The 22,725-nt window shown below is 48.6% G+C and overlaps 1 protein-coding gene across 1 annotated transcript in view; it reads left to right on the top strand.

The window, feature by feature from the left end:
* LOC308277101 (histone-lysine N-methyltransferase SETMAR-like) overlaps nt 1-15,049 on the top strand; it is a gene marked incomplete at both ends in the record, with an annotated part of 54,078 nt that extends 39,029 nt beyond the window's left edge. Inside the window, one exon of the mRNA XM_080716171.1 lies at nt 14,282-15,049. Coding sequence (XP_080572297.1) covers nt 14,282-15,049 — 768 coding nt within the window. The remainder of the gene's footprint in view (nt 1-14,281) is intronic.
* Nucleotides 15,050-22,725: the final 7,676 nt, after the last annotated feature.

Raw genomic sequence — 22,725 nt, forward strand, 5'->3', positions numbered from 1 at the left:
TTAAGATGTTATTTTTTATTTATTCATTTTTTATATTTATTTATTTTATTTTATTTATTTTAATTTATTGTATTTTGTGATACTGGGGTTCCTGGAAGCCCTTCTACCTCTGAGCTACACTTCCAGACCTATTTTATATTTTTTATTTGGAAATAGAATCTCTTAAGCCAGCACGGCTGGCTTCGAACCAGCGCGATCCTCCTGTCTCCACCTCCCAAGCACGGGGATTACAAGCATGAGCCACCACACCCAGCTCAGATGTTATGTATGCATGTATGTATGTATGTATGTAATCATTTATTGTGGTACTGGATATTGACCTGAGGGACATTCTACCTCCAAGCTGTACTCCCAGCCCTGTTTTTTATTCTTTTTCTTTTTGCAGTATTGGGGATGGAACTCAGGGGCATTCTACCTCCGAGCTACACCCCCAGCCCTATTTTTTATCCCTTATTTTGACACAGAGTCTCTAGAACCGGGATTGCAGGTGTGTGCCACAGTGCTCAGCTCGTAACCACTTCTTGAGCAGCCCTCTACACGGGCCCTCTACCCAGTGCAGATGACTGTGCCCTCTACCTATCTCTTGATCAGACGAGCACAGTTCACTGGTTAGCTAGCTCTCAGTGAGAAAAAAGAACACAAGTTTCAGGCGTGGTTTCTGTGTGTGTTGCTGTGCGTTGGAAGGTTATCGTAGTGAGAATCATGTAGACTGTCGATGTTGTCCCTATTTATACACCCAAAAGTGCCTGTGATGCCTTTGCTGTCCCTTGTCTGTTGAACTGTACTGTTGGGCTGGAAAGTTGGTCATATACAGTACCTCTTGGAGCCAGCCGGGCCTGGTGGAGCATGCTTGTAATCCCAGCATCTGGGAGGCTGAGACCTGAGGATTGCAGTTTGCAGAAAGCCTGAGCTACTTAGTGAGGTCATCTGCAACTCAGTGAGACACTGTTTCAAAATAACAAGAATAAAAAATTGGGCAGGGTGTGTAGCTTGGAGGTCAAATGCCTCTGTGTTCCATCCCCAGACCCACTAAATAAATAAATAAATAAACAAACAAACAAACAAATAAATAAATAAATAAAGTACCTCTTGGTCAGTAACATTTGCTATTAAGGATTTGAAGAATGTGGTCAAGTCTTACCATCAAATGTGTTCCATCTGACTTGGGCTTCTCTTTCTCTGGCAGGACCAAACCCGCCCCTGCACTCTATTACTCTCTGCCCTCCTGATTTCTCCAACCAGAAATCTCTGGAGCAAAATGTGCTGTGTGGCCACTGCCCCTGCGTCTTCACATACTTATGTGCAGAAAGACTTGTTGCACCTGGGGAACCACACGCGGAGGACCAGAAGGAGCAGCGAGCCTCGGACCATAGATCCTGGAGCGACAGAGCAGAAGATCAAGACAGAGAAGGCTCCAAGTCTCGGTTTGGTAGGCCCAAGAAAAGTACTTTTGGAGAATTTCCCAGGCCACCCCAGAGGCCACCAGGTAGCTCCCAGCATCACATCAGAGCAGTGGGGATGGAGGAGAGCCCGGCTCAGATGAGGACCCCCAAAGACTCCGACAAGGTGCTGAGGAGGGCAGAAGGCCTAGGTCTTGGAGCAGTTGCCTGTGGCCAGCGCAGACTGCGTTCCAGCAAGATGACCGGCCTGCTCAGTCACCAGAGGACACACTCGGAGGAGAAGCCATATGTGTGTGGCGTTTGTGAGAAGGGCTTCAGTCTGAAGACGTGCCTGACAGGCACCAGAAGCTGCACTCGTGGAAGAAGCCCTTTGTGTGTGGCGAGTGCGGGCGACGCTTTACACGGAAGGCCTCCCTCATCATCCACCAGAGGATGCACTCAGGCGAGAAGCCGTATGTGTGCCAAGTGTGCGGGCGAGGTTTCAGGCTGAAGTTTATCCTCACCATCCACCAGAGGATGCACTTGGGCGAGAAGCCGTTTGTGTGCCAAGACTGCGGCAAAGGCTTTACTCTGAAGTCGACCTTGGTTAGACACAAGATTACCCACTCAGGTGAAAAGCCCTACGTGTGCCTTGAATTCAGGCGAGGCTTTAACCAAAAGTCCCACCTCATCATCCACCAGAGGACACACTCAGGCGAGAAGCCCTACGTGTGCAGTGAGTGTGGCAAAGGCTACAGCGAGAAGTGCAAGCTCACCAGACACCAGAGGACACACTCAGGCGAGAAGACCTACGTGTGCAGTGAGTGTGGGAAAGGCTACAGCGAGAAGTGCAAGCTCACCAGACACCAGAGGACGCACTCAGGCGAGAAGCCCTACGTGTGCCTTGAATGCGGGCGAGGCTTTATCTTTAAGTCCCACCTCATCATCCACCAGAGGACACACTCTGATGAGAAGCCGTACATGTGTCACGAGTGTGGGCGAGGCTATAAACGCAAGGCCCACCTAATCATCCACCAGAGGACACACTCGGACGAGAAGCCCTACGTGTGCAGTGAGTGTGGCAAAGGCTTCAGCGTGAAGTCCAACCTCATCGTCCACCAGAGGACACACTTGGACGAGAAGCCCTACGTGTGCAGTGAGTGTGGCAAAGGCTTCAGCGTGAAGTCCAACCTCATCATCCACCAGAGTACACACTCGGGCGAGAAGCCCTACGTGTGCAGTGATTGTGGCAAAGGATTCAGCCGTAAGTCCTACCTCATCATCCACCATAGGACACACTCGGGTGAGAAGCCCTACGTGTGCAATGAGTGTGGCAAAGGCTTCAACATGAAGTCCATACTCAACAGACACCAGAGTACACACTCGGGCGAGAAGCCCTACATGTGCATTGAGTGTGGCAAAGGCTTCAGCGAGAAGTCCTACCTCATCATCCACCAGAGTACACACTCGGGCGAGAAGCCCTACGTGTGCAGTGAGTGTGGCAAAGGCTTCAGCCATAAGTACTACCTCATCAAACATGAGAGGACACACTTGGGCGAGAAGCTAGTGTGCAGTGAGTGTGGCAAAGGCTTCAGCATAAGTTCCAGCTTATCATCCACCAGAGGACACACTCGGGCGAGAAGCCCTATGTGTGCAGTGAGTGTGGCAAAGGCTTCAGTGTGAAGTCCACACTCACCAGACACCAGAGAACACACTCGGGCGAGAAGCCGTATGTGTGCAATGAGTGTGGCAAAGGCTTCAGCGAGAAGTCCACACTCATCATCCACCAGAGGACACACTCAGGTGAGAAGCCCTACGTGTGCAGTGAGTGTGGCAAAGGCTTCAGCCAGAAGTCCTACCTCATCTTCCACCAGAGGACACACTCGAGCGAGAAGCCCTATGTGTGCAGTGAGTGTGGCAAAGGCTTCAGCTGTAAGTCCTACCTCATCAACCACCAGAGGACACACTCGGGCAAGAAGCCATACGTGTGCTGTGAGTGTGGAAAAGGCTTCAGCAAGAAGTCCACACTCACCAGACACCAGAGGACACACTCAGGCAAGAAGCAATATGTGTGAAATCTTAGGTCCACTATTATGCAAGATTAAGTCCTTGGAAGGCGTAAGGATCGAGTCACTCATAGATCATAAAGTCTGCTTCTGTGTGGAGAGAGACTCTAGGAACTATATCGAGAGATTTCAAGTGAGGAGGAATCTCCAGGAAGAACGGCTTCCTCCTAACAGTCCCACCTCAGCTGCCTCTTCTCTTGCGGTCTGTGATGTTCCCTTTCTTGCTTTGCTCTTAGCTCTCAAATATCTGTGTCGTCCTTTCTTAGACTCTGAAATACTGCAATTACAGCATGATCCGCTTTTTAATAAAGCATGTATTGTAGTTATCCTATCTCTGTAATAACACTGTAGTTAGATGTGCATTTTTACTTCAATGTTCTTAAAACATCTGCACACACACTTGACAGAGATAATAAGGTCCTGAATTTTGAAGCAGCATCATAGTAGAAATAAATCTAGAGCATCTTAAGCCGGGCGTGGTGGGCACTCTTGTAATCCCAGCATTCGGGAGGCTAAGACAGGAGGAACGCAGTTCGCAGCCAGCTGCAGGTACTTAGGCCCTCTGCAAATCAGTGAGACCCTGTTTCAAAATAAAGAATAAAAAATAGGGCTGGGGGTGTAGCTCAGAGGTAGAATGCCCCTTCGTTCCATCCCCGGTACTGCCAAAAAAGAAAAAAAAAAGTTAATTCTATGATGTGCTTCAATGGTGAGAAATCTGACTCCTACCTCCTGCTGTCCACTTACTTAATTGTCCAGTGCAGGTGTTCATGTATTTGGGTTTGAGAATTGTCAAAATATATCTCAGTGAGAAACAACTTTTTTTTTTTGAGAAAAGAGTTCTTAAATTTCTTTTTTTTTTTTTTTCAGGTGTGGGGATGGAACCCAGGGGCATTTGACCTCTGATCTACACCCCCTGCCCTATTTTTTATTCTTTATTTTGAAAAAAAGTCTCACTGAGTTGCAAAGGGCCTAAGTAGCTGAAGTTTTCCATGAACCGCAATCCTCCAATCTCAACCTCCTGAATGCTGGGATTACAAGCGTGCACCACCACGCCCGGCTAGAACATCTATTCTAAATTTCTAATATTAATTTTATATATAAGTTTAATGAAGGTCAATACTAAAGTTAATTTTTTTGTAGTAGAGATTAAACTCAGGGGAATTCTACACCCCAAACTACTCTCCAGGCCATTTGAATTTTTATTTTGTAACAGGGTCTTCCTGGCCTCTGAACTGTGAGCCGTGTGTGTGTGTGTGTGTGTGTGTGTGTGTGTGTGTGTGTGTGTTTGCACCTGCATACGCTTGCAGTGCTATGGATTAAACCCAGGGGCATTGTACCTCCTAAGGGCCTCACTAAGTACCTGAGGCTGCCTGTGAACCCAGATTCGCCCGTCTCAGCTTCCCAAGTACTAGGATTACAAGTGTATGCCAACATGTCCGGCTCTAAAGTGAAATTTCTAAAATCTAGTTTCTAAATTTTAAATTCAAAAGGTATTCTAAATTCCTAAGCTAAATATTTAATGTTATTTGGGCCATAACCTCTATTCCCCATGACTTCAGTGAAATTATCAATCAATTGTAATACAGATATTTTAACAATAATTAGATTATCAATTTTTTTTGGTACTACTGGAGATGGAACCCAGGGGCATTCTGCCTCCGAGCTATCCCCTCTGCCCTATTTATTGCCTTTCTATTTTATTTTTGTGGTACTTGGGGTGGAACCCAGGGGCTTTTGTACCTCTGAGCTATACTTCCAGACATATTTTATACTTTATTTGGAAACAGGGTCTCACTAAGGTGCAAGGGGCCTCGCTAACTGGCTGAGGCTGTCCGCTAACCACCATCCTTCAGTCTCAGCCTCCTGAATGCTGGGATTACAAGCGTAGGCAACCAAGTCCGGCTATCAAATTCTTATTTCAATTCTATTCTTTTGTCAGTGTATTCTGTTTCATATTTTAAAAATGAAATTATATTCTCTTGTAATTGCTTACATTTTCTCTCTTTTATTCTGTTAGCTGAGCATTTGGTACAGGCCTGAAATTCAAGTCCTTGGGAGGTTGAGACAGGAGTAATCACAAGTTAGCAGCCAGCCTCAGATACTTAGTGAGGCCTGTTTAAAAATAAAGGATTAAAAAAAATAAAAGATAGTAGCTCAGAGGTACAATGCCCCTGGGTTCAATCTCCAGTACTGCAAAAAAGGGGAAAAGTATATAAGGACAGGCGCGGCGATGGTGCACACCTGTAATCTCAGGACTTGGAGTTGAGACTGAAGGTTTGAAGTTCCAGGCAACCATGGGTTCAGTCCCCAGGGCCACCTCCTCAATTGTAAACAAGGTGGATAGGGATCCACCTGCCCGCGACCCCGGAATATGGGCACTGATTTCCAACTGAATAGTGCTGGATGGGAGAACAAGGCCCTAGGACCTGCCCAAGTCCAGGTAAAAAGACCGCTGGTGAACTTCCGCTCCACTAAAAGCGCCAAAGCGCTGCCTATTGGATTGCGGTTCGCAGACAGCCTGAGCTATTTAGTGAGGTCGTCTGCAACTCAGTGAGACCCTGTTTCAAAATAACAAGAATAAAAAATTGGGCAGGTTGTGTAGCTTGGAGGTCAAATGCCTCTGTGTTCCAACCCCAGACCAAATAAATAAATAAATAAATAAATATATAAATAAATAAGAAAGAGACTTCCGGGAAGATGGCGACCGAGAAAAGCGGGGCTTAAGAGCCCCGCTAACAACAAATCTCCATTACCACAAAATCAGCGCCTTTCATAGCCAGAAAACACCATCACCAGTGAAATAAAAAATCACCAGGCTCCAGAGAGAAAGCGGACTGAGACCAGAGCCACAGAGGAGATAACCAGCCTCACGCCCGAGGACGCGGCAGACGCGGCAGCAGCGCCATACTGCCGGCGGCACCGGCGAACTCACCCGACGGCTACAGCAAGCCGAGGTTAGCCGCTGCGGAACAGTCAGGTGGGATTTCTCCACGCAGGGAGCATCTAAAGCTCCCAGTGGCCGAGCTCAGCACACGCTGCAGGGATTCAGAGTGGATTCAAAACCAAGAAGAAAAACACCAGCCCCACAGCCGAGGGTGTAGCAGCGGCGCCATATTGCCACCGGCGGCAGCAGCACCAAATTCAGCGAGGCCAGTACAGCTACATCTGCGTACTCCAGAACAGTGAGTCAAATTGCAGGCCACAGAGGAGAAATCCCAGTACTGTACTCCCTGGGACTTGACCCAGTGGGGGAGGGGCGGTGGCAGAGATATCACAACATAGGAGAACGTGCAACCTGGCACCCCCCACAGTCTAAAGCAGCCTCTATCGACTATCTGGGTCAGAGACTCTGTGATAAAACCCAGTAAAGGAGTAGTGGGGTCTGAGATACTACTGACTCGAGATCCAGAACACCTTAAGTGAAGTCATAGTGACCCAAGGGAAGAACCCAGAGAAGGCACAAACTTCCGAAATCATGGGAAAGAGGAATAACACTGGAGCAATGAATGCCCACAACCCCACAACATCAGAATCCGATAAAACAGAAAATCAGAGATTTCTAGAAGATCAAATCAGGAAAATAACTGTAGAAATAATAGAGGTGCTTCGAAAAGAACTCAGAGAGAGCCAAGAAGAGATAAAGGATGCAATTAATGAAGTAAAGGCCTCAATTCAAAGCACAAAAAACCGATTAGAACACATGGAGAACAGAATCTCGCTCTTAGAAGATGAGCAATCCAAAAATGAACGCATAGTTTCTAATCTAGAAAAAAATATCCGACAGCAGGAATCTGATATTGAAGAAATATGGGCCCATTTTAAGAGAGCTAACCTAAGAATAATTGGAATAGAGGAGGGAAAAGAAAGTGAAACCAAAGGGATCAACAATCTCTTCAAGGAAGTAATAGCAGAAAATTTTCCAGACATAGAGCAAGAGGTCGATACACAGGTCCAGGAAACTTATAGAACTCCCTTTAGACAGGATCGGAGAAGAGGATCCCCACGCCACATAATTGTCAAAATGACCAATGTGGAAGCCAAGCAGAGAATCTTAAAGGCAACAAAAGCAAAGGGCCAAGTGACATTCAGAGGCAAACCAATTAGAATCACTCCAGACTTCCCAAACCAAGTCATGAGAGCCAGAAGGGCTTGGAGTAACATATTCCAAACTCTGAAAGAAAACAACTTCCAGCCAAAAATTTCCTACCCAGCAAAACTTTCTATCAAATTAGATGGAGAAATAAGAAGCTTCCATGACAAACATAAACTGAAGGAATTTATGTCTTCAAAACCAGCACTAGAGAAAATACTCAAAGAGATTAACCATAAAGAAGAAACAGGTAACACACTGCAGAACTAGAGAAACAAGATTTTCCATCCAACAGACAACTAAGATTGGTTATCTGTGGAGATTCATTATTTATGTTAGTCTTTTACCTATCTCTAAAGGGTATTGTTTGCCTTTATTGTTGTTAATTTCTAGGATTTCTAGTTGGAATATTAATATACCTTCAGATACAGCATTTGGAAATATTTTACCCCATTCTATTAGTAACTGTTAACTCTGTTTACATTGTCTTTGGATATACAATATTTTTTTTTATTTTTTAGGGAGTTTGTATACTCTTCTGTTGCCTGTGCCATTGAAATCATAACCAAGAAATCACTGCCAATTTCAATGTTGTGAGGTTTAATGACCCAGATTTTCTCCTAAAAGTTTATAGTCTTAAGATTTATATTTAGGTCTTTTATCTATTTTGAGTTAATACTTGTATATGGGATTAGGTAAGGTTCAATTTTATACTTTTCCATGTAATTATTATTTTTTAACAATATTTAGTTAAAAGATTATTATTTCCACCACCAATTGTTCGTGGAAATCTTGTCAAAAATAACTTGACAATATAGGGAAGAATTTAGCTCTAGGCTTTTATTTAACTCCAATGGTTTATATATGTGCCTTTAGAACAGTACTACACTGTTTCAATTATCGTAGCTCTATATGGTTTGAAATCAGAAAATATATATCTTCTAGCTTTGTTTTTCAAGATCGTTTTGGGTACCTAGAGTCCATATTCCATATTAGGATAGATTTTTTTCTGAAAAATAAATATATAAATATATGATAGTTTCACCTAAAAAATAGATAAAAAATATACTCTGGTAAGAAAGAAAGCTAAAAGAAATATTGAAATGTTATCTTTAATTCATCAAAAGCTTGGTATCAGACAAATGAAACTTTTATGTGAGATTATCATTTTTAATTTTAGATAAATTGCCATAATACTAGATGTCAACTACTAAGCCAAGCATGGGAGGGAGGGATAGGGATAGAATGGAGTGGGGATTGGGTGGGGGCTGACTGGGAAAAGTGTGCATGTATGTCTACAAAAGTATGTATCCTACTATGATGTATGAATACAGTGCACCAATAAAAAAAAAAGAAAAAAAAGAAAGAAAGAAAGAAAGAAAGAAAGAAAGAAAGAAAGAAAGAACCTACCTCTTGGTAAGTAACATTTGCTATTAAGGATTTGAAGAATGTGGTCAAATCTCACCATCAAATGAGTTCCATCTGACTTGGCCTTCTCTTTCTCCGGCAGGACCAAACCCACCCCTGCACTCCATTACTCTCTGCCCTCCTGATTTCTCCAACCAGAAATCTCTGGAGCAAAACGTGCTGTGTGGCCACTGCCCCTGGATCTTCACATGCTTATGTGCAGAAAGACTTGTTGCACCTGGGGACCCACACGCGGAGGACCAGAAGGAGCAGCGAGCCTCGGACGATAGATCCTGGAGCGACAGAGCAGAAGATCAAGACAGAGAAGGCTCCAAGTCTCGGTTTGGTAGGCCCAAGAAAAGTACTTTTGGAGAATTTCCCAGGCCACTCCAGAGGCCACCAGGTAGTTCCCAGCATCACATCAGAGCAGTGGGGATGGAGGAGAGCCCGGCTCAAATGAGGACCCCCAAAGACTCCGACAAGGTGCTGAGGAGGGCAGAAGGCCTAGGTCTTGGAGCAGTTGCCTGTGGCCAGCGCAGACTGCGTTCCAGCAAGATGACCGGCCTGCTCAGTCACCAGAGGACACACTCAGGGGAGAAGCCATACGTGTGCGGTGTGTGTGAGAAGGGCTTCAGTCTGAAGACGTGCCTGACCAGGCACCAGAAGCTGTACTCGTGGAAGAAGCCCTTTGTGTGTGGTGAGTGCGGGCGACGCTTTACACAGAAGGCCTCCCTCATCATCCACCAGAGGACGCACTCAGGTGAGAAGCCGTATGTGTGCCAAGAGTGCGGGCGAGGCTTCAGGTTGAAGTCGACCTTCGTTAGACACCAGATTACCCACTCAGGCGAGAAGCCCTACATGTGCCATGAATGCGGGCGAGGCTTTAACTTTAAGTCCCACCTCATCATCCACCAGAGGACACACTCAGGCGAGAAGCCCTACGTGTGCCATGAATGCGGGCGAGGCTTTAATCATAAGTCCAACCTCAATATCCACCAGAGGACACACTCTGACGAGAAGACGTATGTGTGTCACGAGTGTGGGCGAGGCTATAAACGCAAGGCCCACCTAATCATCCACCAGAGGACACATTCGGGTGAGAAGCCCTACGTGTGCAGTGAGTGTGGCAAAGGCTTCAGCGTGAAGTCCAACCTCATTGTCCACCAGAGGACACACTTGGGCGAGAAGCCCTACGTGTGCAGTGAGTGTGGCAAAGGCTTCAGCGTGAAGTCCACACTCACCAGACACCAGAGGACACACTCGCGCGAGAAGCCCTACGTGTGCGATGAGTGTGGCAAAGGCTTCAGCGTGAAGTCCAACCTCATTGTCCACCAGAGGACACACTTGGGCGAGAAGCCCTACATGTGCAGTGAGTGTGGTAAAGGCTTCAGCGTGAAGTCCACGCTCACCAGACACCAGAGGACACACTTGGGCGAGAAGCCCTACGTGTGCAGTGAGTATGGCAAAGGCTTCAACGAGAAGTCCTACCTCATCATCCACCAGAGGACACACTCGGGCGAGAAGCCCTATGTGTGCAGTGAGTGTGGCAAAGGCTTCAGCCATAAGTCCCATCTCATCATCCACCAGAGGACACACTCAGGCGAGAAGCCCTACGTGTGCAGTGCGTGTGGCAAAGGCTTCAGCGAGAAGTCCTACCTCATCATCCACCAGAGTACACACTCGGGTGAGAAGCCCTACGTGTGCAGTGAGTGTGGCAAAGGCTTCAGCCATAAGTACTACCTCATCAAACACGAGAGGAAACACTCGGGCGAGAAGCCAGTGTGCAGTGAGTGTGGCAAAGACTTCAGCCATAAGTCCTACCTTATCATCCACCAGAGGACACACTCGGGCGAGAAGCCCTATGTGTGCAGTGAGTGTGGCAAGAGCTTCAGGGAGAATTTCACCCTCACCAGACACCAAAGAACACACTAGGGCAAGAAGCCGTATGTGTGCAATGAGTGTGGCAAAGGCTTCAGCGAGAAGTCCACACTCATCATCCACCAGAGGACACACTCAGGCGAGAAGCCATATGTGTGCAGTGAGTGCAGCAAAGGCTTCAAAGAGAAGTCCACACTCACCAGACACCAGAGGACACACTCGGGAAAGAAGCAATATGTGCGCAACGACTGTGGCCAAGGCTTCAGCGAGAAGGCCAGACTCACCATCCACCAGAGGAACACTTGGGCGAGAAGCCGTACATGTGCAGTGAGTGTGGCAAAGGCTTTAGTTAGAAGTCCAACCTCATCATCCACCAGAGGACACACTCGGGTTAGAAGCCCTACGTGTGCCACGATGTGAGCAAAGTATTAAGCACAAGCTCCACCTTCCATCCCTGGGAGGACACACTCGGCGAGAAGCCATACATGTGCCTCGATGTGGCAGGTGAGGCTTTAGCCGGAAGTCCCACTTCATCGTCCACGAGAAGAAGCACTGCAGAGAGAAGCCGGACGTGTGCCACGAGTGCGGCAAAGGCTTCAGCCAGGAGTCCATCTCTGTTGGACACTAGAGGACACACTCGAAGGAACAGCCTTACGTGTGCCAGGAGTGCGGCCGAGGCTTCAGCCACCAGGCAGGGCTCATCAGCACCGGAGGAAGCACTCGCGGGAGAAGCAGTACACGTGCCAGCAGTGCCGCCTGGGCTTCAGCAGCAAGTCAGCCTCACTCACACACAAGCGGGTGCACTTGGAAGAGAGGCCGTGCGTGTGCAGAGAGTGTGGCCGAGGCTTTAGCCACAGGTCACACCTGGCCTTGCATCAGGTGCCACAGCAGAGGGAGGAGCCTCGTGCGTGCAGGAGCTGTGGGCAGGGCTGGGGCCAGAAGGCTCCCTAAGCTGACCTAGGAGGATGCAGCGCGCCCACCGCTAGCCGCCACTCCAGCTCCACTCAGAGGCCTGTCTGGGGCAGTCTTCGGGCCCCTTGTATTCTCTTTGAAAGTGAGGGTGGAGGAGAGGACCAGTAGTCAAACTCTATGGTTCCACGAAATGTAATAAAAAGCACCTTCCATCAGTGGTCTCAGAATGTCTGTGTTTTGTGGCCTTTATTTTAATTTTGCTTCATTACAGATCTGGAACTTTGACATGTTTATAAGAAATAAGAAATGATAACATATATTTTGAAATCTTTGGTCCACTATTGCGGGAGCCAGCTGGCAAAAGTACAGGTTCGGAAAAGAGGTGTGAGGATGAACAAGCATGGGAGGGTCGCCAGCAAACTCCTGGGCCGATATCTCTGCTGGCCGACAACCAGGTTTCTTTCTCTCCTGGTATTTATACAATTTCCAGCTTTGGGTTGCACAGGAATGCAATCATGAAAATCCAAAGCACATATATCACTTTGCGAGTCACACGGGAGCCTGGTACTACACAAACCTAATCTTAACTAGCAGACAGAACAGTTAGCATCAGTCATTGTGAGGGGTCTTATTTACTTAGACTCCATGACTCCAGACCTTGGTGACTCTGGGAAGCACAGTCAGAAGTGCACTTTTGAGTAAGGCTGAGACAAGATAAGGTAAAAGCCTTAATGGCTCCCCACACACTATTATGCAAGATTAAGTCCTTGGAAGGCGTAAGGATCGAGTCACTCATAGATCATAAAGTCTGCTTCTGTGTGGAGAGAGACTCTAGGAACTATATTGAGAGATTTCAAGTGAGGAGGAATCTCCATGAAGAACGGCTTCCTCCTAACAGTCCCACCTCAGCTGCCTCTTCTCTTGCGTTCTGTGATGTTCCCTTTCTTGCTTTACTCTTAGCTCTCAAATATCTGTGTCGTCCTGTCTCAGACTCCCAAATACTGCAATTACAGCATGACCCGCTTTTTAATAAAGCATGTATTGTAGTTATCCTATCTCTGTAATAACACTGTAGTTAGATGTGCATTTTTATTTCAATGTTCTTCAAACATCTCTGCAAGGAGACTTGATTGAGATAATAAGGTCCTAATTTTGAGGCAACACCATAGGAGAATTAAGTAGAGCATCTTAAGCCGGGCGTGGTGGTGCACACTTGTAATCCCAGCATTCGGGATGCTGAGACAAGAGGAACGCGGTTCGCAGCCAGCCTCAGCTACTTAGGCCCTCTGCAAATCAGTGATACCCTGTTTCAAAATAAAGAATAAAAAATAGGGCTGGGGGTGTAGCTCAGAGGTAGAATGCCCCTGGGTTCCATGCTCAGTATTGCAAAAAATCTAGCATATTTAGCAAGAGGCATGAATATATATTTCACATAGGATGCAGATGAAATTTAGTGTTGAGAGGGCGGACTGTGTACTCTCTGAGACAGACATCCTCAATTCCTTCCTTTTCTATTTGAGTACAATGGAGAAAGTCTTGTTTCCTTCCTTGTGGATCTGGGACAGCCTTGTCAACTTGCCTGATCAAGCGTAGAGCAGAGCCTAGCACACACTTAGTGAGACTTGCAGCAACCTAGGAAGACCCTGTTTCAAACCAAAAATAAAGTGCCTTGGCATGCAGCTCTGAAGTAGAATGCCCCTGAGCAGGAGGATCGCGCTGGTTCAGACTCGCTGGCTTAAGAGACCCTGTTTCCAAATAAAAATATAAAAATAGGTCTGGGAGTGTAGCCCGGAGGTAGAAGGTCTTCCAGGAACCCCAGTACCAACAAAATAATGATAATAATAATAATAATAATAATAATAATAATAAATTAATTTATATAAATATTCTCTTTAGAATCATCATAATCAGTACTGTCCATAAAGCCATGGGTTTTGCTGCACTCGTTATAGTTTCCAAAATGCACATGAAAATAATACTTGTTGCCGGGCGTGGTGGCGCACACCTGTAATCCCTGCACTTGGGAGGTGGAGACAGGAGGATCAAGCTGGTTCGAAGCCAGCTGTACTGCCTTAAGAGACCCTGTTTCCAAAAATATATATATTTAAAATATGTCTGGGAGTGCAGCCCGGAGGTAGAAGGGTTTCCAGGAACCCCAGTACCACCAATAATAAAACTAATAATAATGAAAATATTTGTCTATTATATATACATACATACATATATATATATATATATATATATATATATATATATATATATATATATATTTTTTTTTTTTTTTTTTTTTCAGTACCGAGATGGAACCAAGGGGCATTCTACCTCCGAACGACACTCCCAACCCTACTTTTTTTTATTTTTTATTTTGAAACAGGGTCTCACTGAGTTGCAAAGGGCCTCGCTAAGTAGCTGAGGCTGTCTGAGAACCGTGATCCTCCTGTCTCGGCCTTCCGAATGCTGGGATGACAAGCGCGCGCCGCCACGCCCGGCTCTATTTGTACTTTTGCTGGCGTGTCTCACGCTGACTTGCACCGTTTCTACGTTGACAGTACACCCCGGATCACGTCATGGGACCTGGAGCAGCCACGGACCCCACTCAGATAACCTTTCCCGGCTGCAGGTGCGGCGCCGCCCCCTGCCTCTCCGGCTCTTGCCCCTGCCTCCGCCAGGACGAGAACTATGACGAGCACTTGTGCCTCAGGGTGCTAGGCCCGGGAGCCAAGTACTCCAGGCCCATCTTTGAATGCAACGCCCTGTGCCAGTGTGCGGACCATTGCACAAACAGAGTGGTCCAGAGGGGGCTGCAGTTCCGCCTGCAGGTGTTCAAGACGGACGGAAAGGGCTGGGGGCTGCGGACCCTGGAGTTGATACCCAAAGGGAGATTCGTCTGTGAATACGCCGGCGAGGTCCTGGGCGCCTCGGAAGCGCGGAGGAGAACTCACTCGCAGAAGAGGCAGGACCCCAACTACATCATCGCCGTCAGGGAGCACGTGTGTGGCGGGCCGGTCCTGGAGACCTTCGTGGACCCCACGTCCATCGGCAACGCCGGCCGGTTCCTGAACCACTCCTGCCAGCCCAACCTGGTCATGGTCCCCGTCCGAGTCGACTCGATGGTACCTAAACTGGCCCTCTTCGCAGCCACGGCCATCGGCCCGGGAGAAGAGCTCTCTTACGACTATTCGGGAAGGTTCCTCAACCCCGTGGAAGGGGGCGAAGAAGAGAGGCCCCAGGGCGGGCAGCTGCGGAAACCCTGCTCCTGCGGGGCCGCAGCGTGTGCCGGGTTCTTGCCTTTTGACGGTTCACTGTACTGCCCTTAGCCGGGCGTCCATCAGGAAGAGTGCAGGCGGAGGCTGGCCTCAAACCCGCGCCCCTCCTGGCTCAGCCTCCCAGTCCACGCTCGGATCTCGCAGCTCTGATCTTTTAGGAGAAACAGTCTCCTGGTTGATGCTACCAGTACTGGGCTCTCGCACCGAATCCAATCCGTACCGGGACTGCGAACGCATCCCACCATGCCCGGTTGCTTTCTTTTCCTCTTCGTTTTTACATAGATACATAACTGTTCAGAATACTCGCTTTCCCAGTTAGACGCAACTAAGTGTTTTCTTGCTTGCAGGATAAAAGCAAAAAATTGTGTGTCCTTAAGTTGGGTATCTTGCCCTTATCTTCTTTCATCCTATAAGCAGAAATGTGTATGTGATGGCCGGGGTAGGGGCAGCAATCCCAGCAGGCCACACTCCAAGGTGATCCTCAGAAAGGGTCCTGCAAGCCGGGAGTGGTGGCGCACGCTTGTCATCCCCGCGCTTGGAAGGCGAAGACAGGAGGATCGCGCAGGTTCGAAGCCAGCCTCAGCTACTTAGTGAGGCTCTCAGCAACTTAGTGAGACCCTGTTTCCAAATAAAATATAAAATAGGTCTGGGAGTATAGCCCGGAGGTAGAAAGCCTTTGGGTTCCAGCCCCAGTACCACCAAAAATAAATAAAGAAAAAAAATAGGGCTGGGGATGTCACTTGGAGGTCAAATACCCCTAGGTTCCATCCCAATGCCACAAAAAAAGAGGAAGAGGAAGAAGAAGAAGAGGAGGAGGAGAGGAGGAGGAAGAAGAAGAAGAAAGGGCGTGTTGAACAAATCAGCAAGGTAGAAGGTGGTATGAGTATCGGTACTGTGGAAAACGCTACGTTCTGATATCACAGCGGTGTTCCTTTACAAGAAACAGTCTCCTTGTTTAAGCTGCCATTATTGGGCTTTTTCACCAAATTCAGCCATGATTCAAAAAAACCCTACTTCCGGGAGGCTGAGACAGGAGAATCACAGGTTCAAGGCCAGCCTCAGCAACTTTGCAAGTGCTCTGTAACTTAGTGAGACTCTGCTTCAAAATGAAAAATTCAAGCCAGGTGTGGTGGCACACACTCATAATCCTAGCACTTAGGAGGCTGGGACAGGAGGATGGAAATTTTGATTTTGTGTGTGTGTGTGGGGGGTACTGTGGGAGGAACCCAGGGGCTTTCTACCTCTGGACTATACTCCCAGACTTTTTTTTTTTTTGGGTGGTACTGGGGTTCCTGGAAGCCCTTCCACCTCCCAGACCTATTTTAGATTTTTTTAAAATTTGGAAACAGGGTCTCTTAAGCCAGCGTGGCTGGCTTCGAACCTACGTGATCCTCCTGTGTCAGCCTCCCAAGCGCGGGGATTACAAGCGTGCGCCACCACGCTCAGCTTGTTTTTAATTTTTTTATTGGTGCATTGTTGCAGAGGGTTTTTTTGGGGGGGTTACTGGGGTTCCTGGAAACCCTTCTACCTCCGGGCTAAATTCCCAGACCTATTTTATACTTTTTTTTTTGAAACAGGGTCTCTTAAGCCAGCTAGGCTGGCTTCGAACCTGCGTGATCCTCCTGTCTCTGTCTCCCAAGCGCAGGGATTACAAACGTGCGCCACCACGCCCCGCTGCAATGAATTTTGATCAATCAAAAAATAATCCCCAAAGAAAAGTATAATGCAGTACATTAAGCTCCACTCCTGGGCAGTCTCGTTCTCGCTGTGATGATTCCTAAAGAAAAGTATAATGCAATACAGTAACATCCACTAGAGGGCAGTCTCACAGTCGCTGAGATGATCCCCAAAGAAAGTAAAATGCAATACATTAACCTCCAGTAGAGGGCAGTCTCGTCGCTGAAATGATCCCCAAATAAAAGTACAATGCAATACATTGACCTCCCCTAGAGGGCAGTCTAACTCTCACTGAAAAGATCCCCAAAGGAAATTATAATGCAAAACATTACCTTCCACTAGAGGGCAGTGTTGTTCCTGCTGAGATGATCCCCAAAGAGTAATTCAATACATTAACCTCCACTAGAGGGCAGTCTCGTCGCTGAAATGATCCCCAAAGAAAAGTACAATGCAATACATTGACCTCCACTAGAGGGCAGGCTCGTCGCTGAAATGATCCCCAAAGAAAAGTAGAATGCAATACATTCACCTCCACTAGAGGGCAGTCTCATTCTCCCTGAGAAGATCTCCAAAGAAAAGTAAAATGCAATACATTAACCTCCACTACAGTGGAGTCTAAACTCGCTGAGATGATCCCCAAAGAAAAGTAAATGCTAAACAGTGACCTCCACTACGGCTATTTGTTCGAGTGTGTCCACTAGTGTCCAACAAAGATGGACTCCTGGCTGAAGCCTTTCCTGCACTCGTGGCACACGTCCGGCTTCTCTCTGCAATGCTTTTTCTCATGGACGATGAAGTGGGACTTCCGCCTAAAGCCTCACCTGCCGCACTCGAGGCACATATGGCTTCTCGCCGAGTGCGTCTTCACATGGGTGGGAAGTTGCGGCAGACTGGCTCAGCTGGGCACTGAATATGGGCACTGAGTCCGTTCGGGACCGAGGTTCTCAGAAAGGTGGGCAAAGGTTTCGGTTATAGTTCTGCAGCCACTTCTCTGCAGCGATTTTTTCCCTTTTTTTATGAAATAAACTCCTTTAAGTTCCTGTTCACGACGCTAAAAGTGGAGATTCCTCTCCAGGTAAAAAAAAATCTGAAACGATTGACACGGACAAACGCCTCTTGTGTAATTGACACTTTATTCTAGGCACAAGATTTTTTGTACTTCCCTATTTCCCCATGATTCCCTAGTAGTAAAGTGCAAACACCCAAAAAACAATAGTGAGATATACATGTAAATCACCAACCCTGAACAAGACAAAAGTGAGGCCTGTGACAGCCCAGGTCTTTGTGATTGAAATCAGTCCCGTGACCCTGCAGGTGGGTCTTGTGCTTCAAGTCAGCCCCTTTGGCCTTGCCTTGGCCTTGCAGCTGCAGAGGCTTTTAGTGGGCAAATTCCAGAAGAACAAAAGTCACACCCAAAATCACTTGAAGAATTCAGGTTTTGTTTGTTTGTTTGTTTGTTTGTTTGTTTTTTGCAGATCTGGGGATGGAACTCAGGGGCATTCGACCTCCAAGCTACATCTCTTGCCCTATTTTTTATTCTTTATTTTGAAACCGGGTCTCACTGAGTTGCAGAGGGCCTCACTAAGTAGCTGAGGCTGTCAGCGAACCGCAATCCTCCAGGTCTCAGCCTCCCAAATGATGGGATTACAAGCATGCACCACCACGCCCGGCTAAGAATTCAGTTTTTAAGAGTTTTCTTTAACCCTTTTGAAACCTTTTATTCCTAGGGCTTAGTCCAAAGTCCTTCGCTATCTAGCAACCTCCTTTGAGCTGCATAGGGACGAAGTCGGAGATTCCAGCTTTCATGCGTGTAGTTGGCGTAGGGAAATCCATGTACATTTATGATGATTTAGAGGATTTCGATGAATGTCTGTTGGATTTTGTCTGCAATACCATCTGCTGTCTGAACGCTTCACCCTATTAAACACTTAAAATATATTTCAGTAGACAGGGCCCAAAAAACAGCATGAAGTTTTTATTATATCTGTCTTTTGTTCTGTCATAACTATTTTAACCAGGTGGTGTCGCCCTGTCTCCAGGCAGAGCTATCACTAGGTGCAAAGGTCAAGATTCCTCCTAGCTCTCTGCTCTATTATAATGATTAGAATGAAGGTCCCAGATAGGGAGGAATTCTGCATTTGTAATTGCTGTAGCAGGAATGCTTCCACAGGATCTGAATTCTGACTAGAATTACGTCTTTGAGCAAAGCCGAGGGTGTTTAGAGGCTTAGACAAATTATTAGAAAATTTATTTTCCACAGACTCAGTTTCTCTCACAGTCCTGATCTTATATCACCGGAGCAATTCGTGTGGAAAGTTAAAAGAATCATTACCTAAAGAATAATAGTTATGAAAGAATATCTAGGAGTGGGGGAGTACTTTGGCCAGAGACAACACTTTCCCTCGGGGCTCTGCTTTCTTTAAGCCAGCCAAATTTTTTAAAAATTATTTTTATTGGTGCATTGTAATCATACATCACATTGGAATACAAGACTTGAGAGGATATACAAGCACACATCATCCAATTAGCCCTCATCCAGTCCCCATCCCATTCCCTCCCCCTCCATCGATCCCATGCTTGTTTGGTGATTAACTTTGATACATGTTTATGTTCCTCCTGCTTATTAAAGAGTCTCCATCCTCCCCTATCCCATACCCTCTGATTGGTCACCTTAATTGCTTCACTATAGGGCCCTTTCTATAGCTCGACCACTTCCTCTTGCCCCTATCCTCCTAGTTATTGCTGATTAGGGGGAGCATCTGGTTTTAATTTTCTGCAATATTTCTTTGTGCATGCCGCGTTGCAAATACCGATCCCACTCTTGACGGCCCCAGTTGTGGACTGGCTACCCGGTGGACTGATCCAGACCTCGCTGGCTCAAGCAGCGGCCTCGCCTCATGGGAGGCCCCGATTCTGGCCTCGCTGGCCCCGACACTGGCCTAACCCCTCAGCTGGCTCCAGTCCCGGCCTTGGAGGCCCCAGCACCGGCCTTGTCTCACGGCAGGCTCCAATGCCGGCCTCGCTAGCTCCAGCACTGGCTTAACCCCTCGGCAGGATCCGATCCTGGCCTCGGAGGCCTAAATAGCGGCCTTGCCTCATGGAAGGCTCTGATGCCAGCCGCTGGCCCCGGCATCAGCCTAACCCCTCAGGAGGCTCTGACTACGGCTTCGGAAGCCCCAGCACCAGCCTTGCCTCACAGCAGGCTCCGATCCCGGCCACGCTGGCCCTGGCACCGGCCTGACCCCTTGGCAGGCTCCGATCCTGGCCTCGGAGGCCCCAGGACCGGCCTTGCCTCATGGCGGGCTCTGATCCCGGCCTTGCTTAAGCCAGCCAATTTTTTGCGCGTGAATCTTTCATGCACGCAAATGCCTAGGAAGAGGAATCAGAGGTGGAAGAGGAATCAGAGGTGGCAGAAAGTGGAACTTCTGGTTAAAACTTCACTCACATCGTGGCACACATAGTGCTTCTAACCCGAGTGTGTCCTCTGGTGGATGATGAGGTAGATCTTCTAACTGAATCTTTTGCCACACTTGCTGCACATGTACAGCTTCTCGCCTGAGTGTGTCCTCTGGTGGATGGTGAGTCTGGCCTCCTCGCTGAAGCCTTGGCCACAGTCGCTGCACACATATGTCTTCTTGCCTGAGTGTGTCCTCTGGTGTTTGGTGAGGGTGGACTTCTCGCTGAAGCCTTTGCCACACTCACTGCACACATATGGCTTCTCGCCCGAGTGTGTCCTCTGGTGGATGATGAGCTGGGACTTCCAACTGCAGTCTTTGCCACACTCACTGCACATGTAGGGCTTCTCACCCGAGTGTGTCCTCTGGTGGATGATGAGGCGGAACTTCCGGCTAAACCCTCTGTCACACTCACTGCACACATATGGCTTCTCGCCTGAGTGTGTCCTCTGGTGGATGATGAGCTGCAACTTCCGGCTGAAACTTTTTCCACACTCACTGCATACATACGGTTTCTCATCTTAGTGTGTCCTCTGGTGTCTGGTGAGTATGGACTTCAAGCTTAAGCCGTTGCCACACTCACTGCACACGTAGGGGTTCTCGCCAAAGTGTGTCCTCTGGTCAATGATGAGGTGGGACTTACGTTTACACCTTGCCCACACTCGTAGCACAGGTATGGCTTCTTACCTGAGTGTACCCTCTGGTGGTAGATGAGTTTGGACTTCTGGCTGAATCCTTTGCCGCAGTACTGGCACACGTACAGCTTCTCGCCTGAGTGTGTCCTCTGGTGGATGATGAGGTGGGACTATTAGTTGAAGCCTTTGCCACACTCACTGCACACATACGGCTTCTCGCCGGAGTGTGTTCTCTGGTGCATGATGAGGTTGGACTTACGGTTAAAGCCTCGCCCGCATTCAAGGCATATGTAGGGCTTCTCGCCTGAGTGGGTAATCTGGTGTCTAATGAAGGTCGACTTCTGAGTGAAGCCTTTGCCACACTCACACACGTACACCTTCTTGGCCAAGTGTGTCCTCTGGTGAATGGTGAGGATAAACTTCAGCCTGAAACCTCGCCCGCATTCTTGGCACACATAGGGCTTCTCGCCTGAGTGCATCCTCTGGTGGATGATGAGAGAGGCCTTCTGTGTAAAGCGTCGCCAGCACTTGCCACACACAAAGGGCTTCTTCCACGAGTGCAGCTTCGGGTGCCTGGTCAGGCACATCTTCAGACTGAAGCCCTTCCCACACACGCTGCACACGTATGGCTTCTCCCCCGAGTGTGTCCTCTGGTGACAGAGCAGGCCGGTCATCTTGCTGGAACGCAGTCTGCGCTGGCCACAGGTAACTGCTCCAAGACCTAGGCCTTCTGCCCTTCTCAGCACCTTGTCGGAGTCTTTGGGGGTCCTCGTCTGAGCCGGGCTCTCCTCCATCCCCACTGCTCTGATGTGATGCTGGGAGCTACCTGGTGGCCTCTGGAGTGGCCTGGGAAATTCTCCAAAAGTACTTTTCTTGGGCCTACCAAACCGAGACTTGGAGCCTTCTCTGTCTTGATCTTCTGTTCTGTCGTTCCAGGATCTATAGTCCGAGGCTCGCTGCTCCTTCTGGTCCTCCGCGTGTGGGTCACCAGGTGCAACAAGTCTTTCTGCAAGTTCTGACCGGAGAACCAACCTGGAACGGTGCTTTAGGAGGTACAAGCGGCAGGCAGAGGTCCTGGCCCGCGCAGGCGGTTGGCAGGCAGAGCAAGTGCCAAGCTGCCTGGCTTGGGCCAAAAAGATGGCCGCCGACTCCTAGGATTGGTTAGGAGTGGAAAGTGGGAGGGATTAAAGATTGTGAGGCCTCCAGTGAGGCCATGAGGTGGAAGGGTTAAAGATGGCGAGGCCTCCAGTGAGGCCATGAGGTGGGAGGGGTTAAGGATGGCAAGGCCTCCAGTGAGGCCATGAGGTGGGAGGGGTTAAGGATGGCGAGGCCTCCAGTGAGGCCATGAGGTGGGAGGGGTTAAAGATGGTGAGGCCTCCAGTGAGGCCATGAGGTGGGAGGGGTTAAGGATGGCAAGGCCTCCAGTGAGGCCATGAGGTGGGAGGGGTTAAAGATGGCGAGGCCTCCAGTGAGGCCATGAGGTGGGAGGGGTTAAAGATGGTGGGGCCAAGATGGCGGCCCCCCAGTGATTCCACGTGTCCAAGATGGCGGGCCAAAGCTGGCGACCCCCCCCCCCCAGTAATTTCATGTGGCTGCTTACCGGAATGGCCAGGCCCAGGCAGCAGGGGTGGGCAGGCACAGGGTGAAGGGCGCTAGGGCGCGAGTCTGAGTGGAGGAACCAGCTGGAGCACGGGCTGGACTTGGCGGGCTGGGGGCTGTTTAGCAGAGTGGCGGCCACCTAGATGGAGGAGGCAGGCGGCCCCGGCAGGCGGGTCTAAGCAACGCCAGGCGCGGAGAAGACATAGGCGCGCGGTGTGGTGCAGTCTGCAGGCGGTGCAGTCCCATTCCAGCGGCGGGCGGCGTGGGCAGGCGGGAATGGCGGTTTTAGGAGGTCCAAGCGGCAGGCAGAGGTCCTGGCCCGTGCAGGAGGTCAGCAAGTAGAACAGGTGCCAGCATCACC

Source organism: Muscardinus avellanarius (assembly GCF_963383645.1).
Source record: "Muscardinus avellanarius genome assembly, chromosome: 19".
Classification (NCBI taxonomy): Eukaryota; Metazoa; Chordata; class Mammalia; order Rodentia; family Gliridae; genus Muscardinus; species Muscardinus avellanarius.